Source organism: Dipodomys ordii, unplaced genomic scaffold (genome assembly GCF_000151885.1).
Source record: "Dipodomys ordii isolate 6190 unplaced genomic scaffold, Dord_2.0 Scaffold15, whole genome shotgun sequence".
Classification (NCBI taxonomy): Eukaryota; Metazoa; Chordata; class Mammalia; order Rodentia; family Heteromyidae; genus Dipodomys; species Dipodomys ordii.
The window spans coordinates 17469615-17483781 of record NW_012267231.1 but is presented as its reverse complement, the minus strand read 5'-3'; the positions used below and the strand labels follow the sequence as shown (position 1 = coordinate 17483781).

The 14167-nt window shown below is 52.2% G+C and overlaps 1 protein-coding gene across 1 annotated transcript; it reads left to right on the top strand.

Moving 5' to 3' along the window:
* The first annotated feature begins 2407 nt into the window (after positions 1-2407).
* On the top strand, positions 2408-10702 carry Fbxo22 (F-box protein 22). The gene is made up of 5 exons (XM_013011813.1): positions 2408-2631; positions 3532-3627; positions 4779-4943; positions 8398-8563; positions 9856-10702. The coding sequence occupies exons 1-5, from the start codon at positions 2577-2579 to the stop codon at positions 10271-10273; spliced, it is 900 nt and encodes a 299-aa protein (XP_012867267.1). The 5' UTR covers positions 2408-2576; the 3' UTR covers positions 10274-10702.
* Positions 10703-14167: the final 3465 nt, after the last annotated feature.

The window sequence follows — 14167 nt, the reverse complement described above, 5'->3', positions numbered from 1 at the left end:
CGGTGGGGTCCATTGCCGCCACTCCCATCCCCTGTAGGATTTGTACTGAGCTTTGGTCATTCCAGGCAGCACATGGCCTCCCCCAGCCTAGGTCTGCCCCGAAGCCTGGGCCCTCCCCTGCCTCCCGGCCCTCTCTGCACAGTCCGCCTCCCACCCGGCACTGCCATCCTGCCCCGTCCTCAGACTCCGCTGAGATGGGTCAGTTTCGTTGCAGCCAAGGATTCTCCAGAATGGCTTCAAAGAAAAGCCAGCGGCAGGGCAGAGGCTCACACCTGTCATCCTGGCTGCTCTGACAAGCGCGGTTTTAGACCGGCCTTTGAAGGAAAAGCCCGTGCGGCTCTAACCTCCAGAACCACCAAAAGGTTCCTGGAAGTGGAGCTGTGGCTCAAGTGGTAGAGCACCACCCTTGAGTGGAAAAAACCTAAAGGGCAGCACCCAGGCTCTGAGTTCAAGTCCTAATACTAGCACCCCCCCCAAAAAAAAAAAACCAAAAAATAGTTTCTCTGGCCAGGAAGTTGCTCAAGCTTTTCTTTCTGAACTTCTTCCCCCTTTTCCCTTCCCTTCCTCTTCTGCCTCCCCGCCCCCTTCCAGGTGTTGCTTGGAGGTCATTTGCAATAAGGGAAATTGAAAACAACCCAGTACTTAATAAAGACATTAGATGTAATCTGCTAGGTGTATGTTAGGGTGAAGAAATGCTGTACAGCACAGATTGTTCAGCGTTAGTTGGAGTAATAAAGATGAGGTGCAATAAGTCAAAATGTTAGCCTTTCTTTTGGAGATAGAAATGTGCTTTTATAAACTTTGTGGCTTTCAGCTTAAAGTTGCAGTAGCTGTTGTAGCTCCGCTGTCTGGGAAGCCCCGCTTTGGTATGGATGACCATCATCACTGCTCTGATCCCAGACAGCTGCTTTAATTCCCATCAAATCAAAAACCCCAATAACTTCCCCCTATCCTTATAGAGTTGTGGGGACTTCATAATGAAAGGTGTGGACGTAACACGTTGCCCACAGTCCTGGGACTGTGGATCTCAGTGGATGTTGAACAGTATTGCAGTTCATACAGTAGTAGCCTTAAAAAGCATATATGTAGCTGCAAACTATATATATATATATATAGACTATATATATATATAGACTATATAGTCTATTTTCTGTGTTTCCAAGATCAGCTTGTGAAGAGTACTTTTATAGCCAAAAAAGTTAACTTTTTTTTTTTTCCCTGTCGGTTGTGGGGCTTGAACTCTGGGGCCTGGGCTCAAGGCGAGCACTCTACCTGGGCCACAGCACCACTTCCGGTTTTCTGGTGGTTAATTAGAGATGAGTCTCACAGACTTTCCTGCCCAGGCTGGCTTTGAACCACAACGCTCAGATCTCAACCTTCTGAGTACTTAGGATGACAGGTGTGGGCCCCTGGCATCCAGCTATGTGAATTTTTTTTTTTTTTTTAAAGAACCAGGAAGCCCACATTTTCTGTTAAAGGTTTCTCAGATTCTCAGTTTTGGCAACCAGTTTATGTATTCTTCTGTGTGCGTGTGTATGGGGGGCTAGTCCTGAGGCTTGAACTCAAGGCCTAGGCACTGCCCCTGGTGCCCAGCCACCAGTGTATACTTTAAAAATATGGGCCCAGGATGAGTCCCAGACCCATCACAGACCATCATGCTGTCTCTAGAATCCAGCCTGGAACATCTGAACTTCCCCGCATCACAGCAGTCACGTACTATGTTTTTAATCTCACCAACAATGAAGCTTTGCGGTATAGGACGAACGTCATTTCATTCTGACAGGGAACGCGTTTGAGGGAAAGTCTTCATCCTTTTCTTGTAATTCTGTCCTTTTGCCGCTTGTCTGCAAAGTGTGCCTGACTGAGTAGCAAAGTGGTCATTCTAACTTGCCCTGCTGGGAAAAGAGGCAGGGCCTGGATAAGAACCTGGGCCATGAGGTCCTGGGCCCTGGGCGCTGAGGGGCGGCTGTGCAGTTTCCAGGACCGAACATAGGACATTAGGCTTGCTTGTTCCACTTGTTTGGCTGGGGCTGTACCACTTCATCCAAGCCTTCAGCCCTGCTTTTTGGCTGCACAGACTTTCCTATTGGGGCTGGCCTTAAGCTTCCATCCTCCACATCTCAGCCTCCTGAGTCGCTAGGACGACAGGTGCAAGCCACCAGGACTTGGCCAGGAAATGGGAAGAGAGTGGTGGAAACACGTGCAGAAGTGGGTGTGTCTGGGGGGGTGTCCTGGGGACCCCCAGGAAGCCGGCAAGGCTAGAAGGCTTGAGAGGCCATCAGAACACATCTAGAGCCTGTTTACCAACACGTCTGTTCCAGTGAAACAAATGTTGTAAGATCTTTAATTTCCATTATGAAAATGAACATGAGGTGGATTTGAGGATGTAATAGGTGCTCAGTAAATCACCTGGAAATACCAGAGCCTGGGTGGGCTGGGAATGGGATGTGGGCAGACTCAGAGTGACTGCACGGACCCACAGGGAGGTAGGGCACCATGGGTGTTTGCAGCTCCCAGATCCAATCCCGTGGCTTTCCTTTCAGCATGTCCACATCTTACCGCACACGGTTCTCTACATGGCGGACTCGGAGACCTTCATTGGTCTGGAGGAGTGTCATGGCCACAAGAGAGGTGCGTATCAAATGAGCAAGGTGCGGTTGGGTGTCAGTCTGTCATCCCAGCGAGTCAGGAGGCTGCCATCTGAGGATCATGGCGCAAAGCCAGCCCAGGCAACAAAGTCTATGATCGCTAATGAACTACCAAAAAAACCCACCAAAAGTGGAGCTGTGACTCAAGTGGTAGAGCACCAGCCTTGAGCAACAGAAGTCCAGCACTCAGGCCCTGAGTTCAAGCCCCAGTACAGAAAGAAAAGAGAAGGTGAGAAGTTCCAGGGGTTTCGTCGCACCCCCGATTCTAGCCCACAGCCGCACGTTCGCACATCCCTGTCCCCCGGGATTTCAGCAGCTTTCAACCAGGTTGGTCCCCACTCCCTCCCCAGCCCCGCCGTCCACCATTATGGCGCTGTCCTTTTTTTTTTTTAATGTGTCTTAGTCACTCCATGGGGCTTCGCTGTGGTACTCGGGCGTGCACATGTTATGTTTCACTCAGAATGAGTCTGACAGTGGGCCCTAAACTTGGTTTCTGGCACTTTTGCTCACTGGCTGGCACCTTACCCCCCCAAGCCACACTGGGAGTGGGACCCCAGAATAACCCTTTTATACCTCCTTTTTTTGGGCTGCAGTCCAGTCACACCCCAGGCCTCTTTCTGACAGTGATGTTGAAAATATGGTCAGTCGTGGGGCCTGAACTCTGGGCCTGGGCGCTGTCCCTCAGCTCTTCAGCTCAAGGCTAGCGCTCTACCACTTGAGCCACAGCACCACTTTTGGCTTTTTCTGCTTATGTGGTGCTGAGGAATCGAACCCAAGACTTTCTTGTAGTGTTCTGCTAGTGCATAATGCTGTTTTTGTCTTCTTTACATTGTCATACTTGGCCCTCCACGGATGATATTTAATAATTGTGCTTCTCTATCAGCAAGGAAAAGGACAAGTATGGAGACCGCCTTCGCACTTGAGAAGCTGTTTCCAAAGCAGTGCCAAGTCCTGGGCATCGTGACCCCGGGAATCGTAGGTGAGAAGAGCAGCGGCGCGCCTGCTCCTTGCTCAGTGGCCAGTCCTGGCAACGGTCAGTTCATTTTAGCCAAGAGGCACATTTGTATTTGTGGTTGTCCAAAATGCAATGGTGCCATTTGCCATGGCGTTGTATTCGGCCGTATGCATCATGATGGGCTGGATGCATCATCATGGGCTGGATGCATCATCATGGTCAGTGTCTCAGATCTCAAGGCAAATGTGAGATCTGTGTCTCCGCCGTGTGCAAGAGGGATGAGTCTTCACTTTGCCTGTCCACATGAGAAGGTGTTAACAGTAAGAGGCCAGGGTTGGTGTCCTTGCGCTCTACTCCTGCTCTGTTCAGGTCTGTGACACACTGAGTTAGTTTTGCCTGTTGTTGAATGCCATCCCCTTTAGTTTTTCACTCAGTGGAAATATTTTAAAGATGTTTTTAGTATTTAGATTGTTTGTTGTAGTTGTCGGTCATGGGGCTGAACTCAGAGCCTGGGCGCTGTCCCTGAGCTCTTTCACTCAAGACTAGCACTCTACCACTTGAGCCACAGCGCCATTTCCAGTTTTCTGGTGATTCATTGGAGACAAGAGTCTCATGGACTTTCCTGCCCCGGCTGGCTTTGAACCATGATCGTCAGATCTCAGCCTCCTGAGTAGCTAGGATGACAGGCGTGAGCCACCAGCGTCTAGCTACGTAACATTTTAATGTTACTTATGTTATGGGAACTTCAGTAATTCAAGAAATTATCTAGTAGAGTGCTATTTAAATAGACCATTCGTTATTTTGCCAGTCTTTTTGATGGCCGTTGCATCATTTCCATTGTATTATGAATGAAGTTGGTTGTAGAGTGCCAGCTAATGAGTGAAAGCGAGCATCACAGAAGATCCTGAGTTTGAGTCCTAGTCTTAGGCTGGAGGTGTGACTCAGGGCTGGAGTTTAAACCCCAGTACCACCAAAAAACAGTGAGAGTGTGTGTGTTCTTAACATCTCCTAGGCAGTCATGAGGGAGTTGAGTTGCTGGGTTTCGATTAGAAAATCTTGTGGTCGATAGAGAAGCAGAAAGAATAATAGCAGAGCACTCATCATGTACATTTCCAGATTCTAAACCAAAAGTGCTCCCTTTTGAGCCTGTGGGCAAAGCATCGCTTCTTTTCCAGTGACTCCAATGGGATCCGGCAGCAGTCGGCCGCAGGAGATCGAGATCGGAGAATCTGGCTTTGCTCTGTTATTTCCTCAAGTTGAAGGAATAAAAATACAGCCCTTTCATTTTATTAAGGATCCAAAGAACTCACCTCTTGAAAGACATCAACTCACTGAAGTAGGTAAGTTTCTCTTCTCTATTACCAATGGCCGTTCAGTTGCCTCCCTTTCGGCCAGCCGGCCGCATTCCTCGGGCTCCTCTGTGCGCGCCTGTGCGGCCGACGCCCTCGCTGCTCCGAGCGAGCGAGCGAGCGAGCGAGCGATCAGCGCCAGCGAATCAGTTGCTGCTTCAATTCTTTTATATGCCTTAAAGCCCTAGAGGAGCAGAAGAACCTTCCATAAATACTGTGTAAATATTCCCATAAATACCAGTAGTTCCATAAATGTTATTTGTACTTAATTCTGATTTTGAAACAATTTCTGCTCTTCAAATTGTCTTGGTTCATTTTTGTTTTATGAAACTGAGAAGTTTGCCTCTTTTTAACATCAGTAATAATCATTTATGAAAATGCTTGACAAGAAGCAGGTGTGCTGCTTAGCTGGGAGCGGCCTGGTAAAGCGGGTACGGGGAGAGGGGAGAGAGCTGGGCAGAGTCTAGAGATGGGAGGTCAGGGCTCAGGAGGCAGGAAGTGTGGGAGGCAGGAAGTGTGGGTGCCGGAGGGCACCAGAGGTGGGTGTGAAGAGTGTTGGCGTCACATGCAGGTTTGGGTAGGAAGCCACTGGCTGACCACCCAGGTCTAGCAGTGGCGAGGCCGGTTACCTCCATCTGCTGGGATGGACTTGTGGAACTCCACTAAATGCTAAATGTTGGCTTGAGCTGTTCATTCACTGGCAGTGAACCCCCTCGCCCGTGCATGGGGTCAGCTCCCTAAAGAGATGAGAAGCCGCTGTTATTTGAAGTGCACCGCAGTGCAGCAGGAGTGGGAATGTACGTCTGGACTAGAGGAACGGCTCAAGTGGTAGAACACGAGCCATGAGCTACATAGCCCCTGAGTGCAAGCCCTGGTGTGGGCGCTCATACACGCTAACTGTATGCATTAGTCAGCAAAGGGAAATTTGGTTTGCTGGCCAGATAAAGGAGGAGCATACGTGTTGCCTAAGGTTTTGCTTGTTAGTATTTGTGCCAGTACTGGGGCTTGAACTCAGGGCCTTGGCATTCTTCCTTAGCTTTTTCACTCAAAGCTGGCACTCTACTACTTGAGCCACACCTTCACTTACAGCTTGAAGATAAAGAGTCTCTTGGATATGTCTGCCCAGTCTGGCCTTGGACCAGGATCCTCAGCTCTGAGCCGCCTGAGTGGCTAAGGTGACAGGTGTGAGCCTGGAGGGCCCAGCTGCATTGTCTCAGGCGGAGCTGCTCTGTCCCATGCCACTCCCCTACACTGGCCCCCCCCCCCCCCCCCCCCCCGCAGAGGGTAAGGAGTGGGGATTGGTTGAGGAAGTAGCAGATGATTAGATTCAAGGCGAGGAGCCTGCAGACATAGAGCAAGAGTGGAGAAGACAGTGTTCTTTTGGATCTTGATTCAAGGCCATGTGGCCTAACCTGTTTGTCTGTCTGGGTGGTGTCTCCTGGACAGAGCACCCTTGGGAATCCTCCTTGTCCCCCATGTGCCCTCCCCATTCCCCCAAGACCTCCCCAGTCCCCCCTGAGTCCTCCCCACTCCCCATGAGTCCTCCCTGTCCCCCATGAGTCCTCCCCACTCCCCATGAGTCCTCCCTAGTCACCCGTGTGTCCTCCCCGGTCCCCCATGATTCCTTCCCATCCTCTGTGAGTCCTCCTCAGTCCCCCATGGGTCCTCCCCCCACACCCCACATGGTGTGTGTGTGTGTGTGTGTCCGTCCGTCTGTCCTCCCCGTGTCCCGTATGTCCTCCCTGTTCCCCCGTGAGTCTTCCCATCCTCCGTGACGGCCTGTTGGGTAGCACAGGCTGAGGCTGGAGTTCTGCGTGCCCAGCGGCGCCCAGCGGCACGGCCTCCATAACCAGCAGCGCGGCATCCACGCCCAGCATGAGGCCCACCCACTGGGTCTCACTTGCAGCCTGGCCTGGGTCGATTTGATAATCTCTGTTCTCTCACTTGCCTCTTTTGTACCCTCATTCATTTATTGTTTTAAGAAAATAGCTTACTACATAGTCCAGACTGTCCTCAAACTCCCAAGGGTCCGTCCTGCCTCTGTCTCCCTGGCTGGGGTGACAGGCGTGGCCCGGGATGGGTGGGTGGGGCTCGGCTATGGGCTCTGGTCTGCTTCCTCTTCCCTTCCTCCCTCCCTCTCCCTCCCTTCTCCTCCTCCCTCCCTCCTCCTTCTTCTCCCTCTTCCCTTCCCTCCCCCCTCCTCCTCTTAAGTCCTCCCCCCTCCCCCTCCCTCGTTTTCGTTTGGCGTGAGCACTGGCAGGCCCGCAGAGAAGGCCTGAGTCCCGGAGGGCCTGGCGTGTGCTGCTGGCCCGTCCTCGCACTCGCTCCGCTCTAGAAGCGTGGGGACCTCACCCGGGCCACACCCGTGCCACTGCACACGCGCACGCTCCAAAACGTCCTTTTTGGAGACCACTTCCCAGAAGGGCGCATTTTGTAAGCAGGGGCGGGTGCTGGGGTGTGCGGGGTGTGGAACGGAGGAGGCAAGCAGATGAAGTACTGCGGTGAGGTTTCAGCAGTGATGGTTTATTACGGACACCCAGCCGGGCCGGAGGTTAGGGTGCGGGTAGGAGGCGCCGGGAGGCTGGCGGGTCCCAGATGATCCAGGTGTGAGGTGGCATGGCCGGCGTGGCCAGCCCAGTGTCAGAGAGGGAGCGTGGTCTGTCTGGTGCAGAGGGACAAACAGGACGGAGGCTGGAGGTGAGGAGAGCAGGCGGCCCGTGGTGCTCACCCAGCTCCGAGCTGCGCACGCGGCAGCTGCACTCTGGAGGGGGCTGCACCTGGGACACGGGTCGGAGCTCCTCCTCCCTGCGGTTGTGGGTGGAGCGGGCCGAGGGCTGCCCTGCATGCCGCCGGCTGCATCCTGCCCTGCATGCCTCCGGCTGCTGTGTGGCTCACCCTGCGTGTGCACTGCGTGAGGGGCTGACCCGACCCCTTCCCAAAACCACGCAGGTGTTAAAGTGGGAAAACCATGAATAGCAGCCAAGCTATTGAAAACAACCAAAGCAAAAAAGGGTTGGGGACAACTTGCCTAGCACACACAAAGCCCTGTGTGCAAAACCTTAGGACCAGCCAGGCACCCGTGGCTCACGCCTGTCATCTTAGCTACTCAGGAGGCTGGGATCTGAGGACTGCGGTTCAAAGCCAGCCCGGGCAGGAGAGTCTGTGAGACTCTTCACTCCAATGAACCACCAGAAAACCGGAAGTGGCGCTGTGACTCAAGTGGTAGAGCGCTTACCTTGAGCTGAAGAGCTGAGGGACAGCGCCCAGGCCCAGAGTTCAAGCCCCACGACCAAAAATCCCTAGAACTTCCAGCAACAAAACGCTCATGAAAAGTGACGCCCTGAGCCCTTCAGGCCCCGCGTGGCGGTTGAGGAACGCCCCGACGGGCCCTGCGTCTCGTTTCACATCCGTGCCTGCTTCAAGGCTGTGCTCCGTGTCTCGGCAGGGCTCCTAGACAACCCTGAGCTCCGGGTGGTCCTGGTCTTCGGCTACAACTGCCACAAGGTGGGCGCCGCCAGCTACCTGCAGCGCGTGGTCGGCGCCTTCAGCGACACCAACATCATCCTGGCGGGGGGCCACGTGGACCGGCTCCTGTCCCTCACGCCCCACAAGTACGTCCACGCAGGGCGCGCCTTGCTTTGGGTTTTTAAAGGGCACTTTAAGGAATTAAGTGCTCATGTCCCAACCAGATCATTCCATTGTTCTTCTTTTTTTTTTTCTCCTTGGTTGGTTGTGGGGCTTGAACTCGAGGCCTAGCACTGTCTCGAGCTTTTGTGCTCAAGGCTAGTGTCACAGCATCACTTTTGGTGGTTCAGTGGAGATAAGAGTCTCATGGACTTTCTTGCCCAGGCTGGCTTCAAACTGTGATCCTCAGACCTCAGCCTCCTGAATAACTAGGAATTAGAGAGCCGAGCCACCAGGCCCAGCTCCATTTTCTATCATCAAGGCATGTACTGGAAAGAATTCTGCTTCCAGCTCAGCTGTGCTGTCTTGTTGAACTCAGTCTCCAGGCTGATGGCCCGAATTGCCCGCCGCGCCTTCCTTCCACAGCTCTGGTGAGCTGAGCCTCCATGTCCCGTCTGCAAGACAAGCGGTCACAGAGGAGGTGAAAACCACAGCGCAGGCAGGGCCGAGCAAGAACTCATCTGCTAACTGGGAAACAGAGTCAGGCAGAAATGGAAGCCAGCGCTGTGTTGGGGTGGGCACGAGGGGAGGAGGGGGCACCTCTGGACAGCCGTCAGAGGACAGGCCCTGCTGATGGGCACGCGAGGGGGCTCCTGCGGTCCAGGCCGCGTCGGCAGTGTGTGATCACAGCGTCCCGGCGTGGGGGGGAGCCGAGCCCTGTGGTGGAGAGCCACAGGCAATCCTGCTGTCTGGCACCGGGTGAATGTCAGAAGTCTTTGTGAATGTGGTTCTGAGCTCTCCCTGTTGTGGCTGGAAGGGGCCATGGCTTGCTTCTCTTCATCTGCCATTCTCTCCGGGTGGTAACAAGTTAACTTTTGTGTGTGTGCCAGTCCTGGGGCTCGAACTCAGGGCCTGGGTGCTGTCCCTGAGCTCTTTTGCTCACGGCTAGTGCCCTACCACTTTGAGACTTAGCTCTACTCCCAGTTTTCTGGTGGTTAATTCAAGGTGAGTCTCATGGACTTTCCTGCCCGGGCTGGCTTTGAACCGCGATCCTCAGATGTCAGCCTCTTGAGTCGCTGGGATGATAGGCGTGCGCACTGGCGCTGGCTCACAGTTTACCTTTGGTCCTTTCCCTGGCTCTTCTTACCTGGGAGTCTGAGGCTAAGCACAGGCAGCATCCTCCCCACCCCGAGGGTGACGCGGGGCAATGGCGTCTGGAACGTGCATGTGGATGCTTGTCCCGTGGCTGGGTTGTCATTTCTGGACTCTTCTCTTCCAGGAGCCCTCTGAGCATCGACGCCTCCGGGGTGGTGGGACTGTCGTTCAGCGGGGCGCGAGTGCAGAGTGCCACGGTCCTCCTGGGCGAGGACGTGAACGATGAGGCCGCGGCTGCGGCCGCCATGCAGCGGCTGAAGGCGGCGCACATCCCCGAGCACAACACTGTGGGCCTCATGTTCGCCTGCGTGGGCCGCGGCTTCCAGTTCTACGGCGCCCGGGAGAACGTGGAGGCCGATACTTTCCGCAGGTTCTTCCCTGGCGTGCCGCTCTTCGGCTTCTTCGGGAACGGCGAGATCGGCTGCGACCGCATTGTCACCGGCAACTTCACGTTGAGCAAGTGCAGTGGCGTGGCAGACACGGACTTGTTCCACAGCTACACCACCGTCATGGCGCTCGTCCACCTGGGCTCGCCCAAGTGAGGGCACACGTGTGTGCATGCGCCTGCCCTGTTCCAGTCCCTGCCCCATCCCCATCCCCGTCCCCATCCCTGCTCCTGTCCCCAGAGGATGAGACATGGGCGCGTGAATCCGTCTATAGCGTGGATCCATGCTGTGAACTTGGGTGTTTTCAATATACCAGGGGCAGGACACTTTGTCACGCAGGCCGGGCGTGGCCACGCACATGGTCTCCCTCCACGGGTGACAGGGGCCGCCCTGGCCTGCTGGACGATCTCAGCACAATCGTGAAGTTTTGTTTTTTGTTTTTTTTCCTCTCGATAAAGGAGACAAAAATGTACAGGTGGCTTGAGAAATCGCTCTCCATCTCCACCAGTTTTATGCCACAAGCTGTAACAAATATTACTACTGAATTTTTACTTGCTAGAAATTAAAAGAAATATTTTTTGTTCTTTTGGTACTCTAAAGTTGCTCTTGTCAGCTTCGTCGCCACCATTGATGAGTGTTTTCTAAGCGAACTCTCCTCCTGCCCTGTCCGTGCCTGGGAATCACAAGACCAGAAAAACAGACCACCGTATTTTGTGGTCTTAATGCCAATAATAAAAAAGAAAAAAAAATTCCCCTGGAAATGCAGATCGTAAATCTTACTGCTTTGGGCAAGTGAACTCATGCTTTCCTAAGTGAAAACCCAGCACCCACAGGGGTTAGTGAGTGAATTCCACAGTCCTAATAAAATGATCTTTCAGCTTGAATTTCTCATTACACAAATCATTGAAATGAGCACCACACAGCAGCACTGTGTGCCTCAGCACCCGCCGTGGCTCCTCACAGAGCCTCAGGCCCCGTGGGGTGCGGTGAGGTTTCTGCTTTGCACAAAACCTCCCTCACCTATGTGCAACGCTGCCAGCTTCTCCTGCCCTTGTGGGCTGTGAGCCTCTCCCTGCTCCCCAGGAAGCATCACTGCTCCGTGGGAGGAAAGGAGCCCTGGGGGCTCAGGGCAGACCTGGCCCAGCCGTCTTCAGATCTTTATGGGACAGACTGAAATAAGCCCCCTCTCTGAGCCTTTGCTGAGGCACGTGTCCACGCGGTGGCGACGTGTGTGACCGGCCCCTTCTGACAGGACAGTGCAGCGCAGATGGTGAACATGCCTGTTTTTGTCCCTTTGCTCTCGATTTTTTTTTTAACTGATTGTTCTCGATGTTTCTATAAACGATAAATGAAGATTCACTTTCTTAGCTGTAGTAATTTCTTTTTTTTTTTTTGGTCCGGTCGTGGGGCCTGAACTCCGGGTCTGGGCGCTGTCCCTCAGCTCTTCAGCTCAAGGCTAGCGCTCTACCACTGAGCCAACTTCCCAGCCCAGCTGTAGTAATTTCTAAGGGAAGTCCGGAGAAAAGTTGGTGAGTGTTTTCAGCTGTATGTGGCTGTTTCTGTTCCATTATTTCTGTCATCTGCCCTTTGTTCACATGGTCAACTAAACACAACACAGACTGGTCCTTCAGGGCTGGCACACGGAATAGAAGGCAAAGGCGAGATTTTAATCTTCAGAATTAAACACAGTTGGCTGAACAGTAGAGGAAAAGGGATTCTTTTTAATGGAAAATATTGACAAAATGAGCCTAAGATTAGATGTACCTTTTTTAAAAGAAAAATTGGTTGGTTGTGGGTCTTGAACTCAGAGCATGGGTGCTGTCCTTCCGCTCTTCAGCTCAGGGTGAGCGCTCTACCACTTGAGCCACAGCGCCACTTCTGGTTTTCTGGTGGTTAACTGGAGATAAGAGTCCCAAGGACTCTTGCCTGGCTTCGCTTCAAATCGAGATCCTCCAATCTCAGACTCCTCAGTAGGGATGAATACTCATATAACACGTTCTCAGAGGATAACCTCCTCTAATCCTTGGGATTCCTTTAACAACTTCTTATTACATACAATGTGGTCAGTCATGTGTTCAACCTTCGTGTAAGCAGAAAGCACGGATGCTGACACACCACAGGCAGCAGTGGTGCTGATGAGAACGAGTCGTCTCTGCCTCTCAGAGGCCTTGAGGTGGACTGCAAGAAATTTCACCAACAATAAAGCTGTATAATTTGCTACAATTTTAAAAGGCTTGGCTTAAAAGAACACGTAAAAGGGATATAAGTAGGCCTGGTGCTAGTAGCTCACGCCTATAATCCTAGCGACACAGGAAGCTGAGATCTGAGGTTTGCAGTTTGAAGCCAACCCTGGGAAGACAAATCTGAGACTTATCTCCAATTAACCAGCAAAGGGCCAGAGTGGAGGTGTGGTACAAGTGGTAGAGCAGGAATCTTGAGTGAAAAGGCTAAGGAATAGTGCCCATGCCCTGAGTTAAGAGTCCCAATTCTGGCAAAAAAAAAAAAAGAGGAATTATTACTGTTCTAGCTAATAATAAACTAAATGCCTAGAGACAGAAACCATTGTGAAACTGCAGAAATGGTCCCTGAACAAAATTGAGGTGTGCCTGAAAAGTGAGGGGGACCCGTACTGTCCACATTCTGTGCTGTCATCTCTCAGGATCAGATAATGCAGAGGTTTGCTTCATCCTAGTTAATCAAGACATTGAAAACCCTACAGTCTTATTCCAGAGGCAGAAGCCCAGCTCTCGTGCTAACTGGAAGGAACGGGACAGGATTAATTACTCTGTACATTTGTCACCTGATGTGCCGCATGGAACACGGACACAGCTTGTGAACGTAAAGGATCCGGAGATGCCTGGGGCAAGGGATGGTAACAGATGGATGGGTAACCACCTTTCCCAACCCAAACCCCAACCAGGCAGCGAGCTTTGAGGAAAGAGGAGCTGTGGGAAAGGCCCCCCCCATCAACAAGAAAGACAAGATGCAAGGCCACAGCAGGTTAGCCGACAAGCTGTCGTCCCTAGTAATGCCCAGCTGACAGACCTAGTAGACAGAGACACACAAAAGCAAAATCCTACACAAAACCAGAATCAAGCTGACTGTGGTGGCTCATGCCTGTAATCCTAGCTACTCAAGAGGCTGAGCTCTAAGGACTGCAGTTCAGAGCCAGCTCGGGCAGGAAAGTCTATGAGACTCATCTCCAATGAACCACCAGAAAACCAGAAGTGGAGCTGTGGCTCAATGTGGTAGAGCACTAGGCTTGAGTGAAAGAGCTCTTGGGACAGTGCCCAGGCCCAGAGTTCAAGCCCCACAACTGACAAAAAAAAAAAAAAGAAAAACTGAATCAACAGAGGAATTCTATACACAAGGCAAAAATAGTAGAGGAGACAACAGAGGGGTGCAGCCACAGATCTGAGCAGGAAGAACGAAGCTCAGTGTAGCCATGACTCATGGAATGGCAACTGTCTAACAGACACATGTCAATTTGTGATATGAAGCACAGGAGTGGTTTTCAAGGGGGCGTCTCCTTAATGGCACCCAAGCACAAGAGTAGTGATGCCAGCTGTCTTATTACAGCATGTTATAACTGTCGTATTTTATTGTTGATCTCCCTACCAGCACTGCCACCACTCGGGGATGGAGGCCCTGTCTGAACACATGCAAGGCAAGCTCTCTACCCCTGATGTTAACCTGTAATTGTGCCAAATTTATAAATTCAACTTTATGATAGGTATAGTGTATATATGGTCATGTTGCTTAGCAGCAGGGATGTATGTAGTCTGTGAAACATCTCTAGTGAATTTCAACACTGTATAAACAAAATCCATGCACCCCAAACTAGAGCGCAATGTTACCAGGCAGCATTATGGACGGCATCACCACTGTGCGTGTGGCCGGTCCCAGGCCAGAGTGTCACCTGGTCCCAGACAACTGCAGACATCCCTGGGGGCTTGGATTGTGTGCCTGTGGATGCAGGGGGATTACTGTGTTGATCATCAGCCCTTGGGACATGGGTTCAGAAAAAGCCTCAGTACCACTAGGAAATAT

What these genes read in the sequence shown, in the direction of transcription:
- Fbxo22 (XM_013011813.1), top strand. Translation starts at nt 2,577, where the DNA reads ATGGCGGACTCGGAGACCTTCATTGGTCTGGAGGAGTGTCATGGCCAC. An exon ending in GTGTCATGGCCACAAGAGAG is followed by an intron (nt 2,632 to 3,531) that starts GTGCGTATCAAA and finishes CTTCTCTATCAG; the next exon opens with CAAGGAAAAGGACAAGTATG. An exon ending in ACATCAACTCACTGAAGTAG is followed by an intron (nt 4,944 to 8,397) that starts GTAAGTTTCTCT and finishes GTGTCTCGGCAG; the next exon opens with GGCTCCTAGACAACCCTGAG.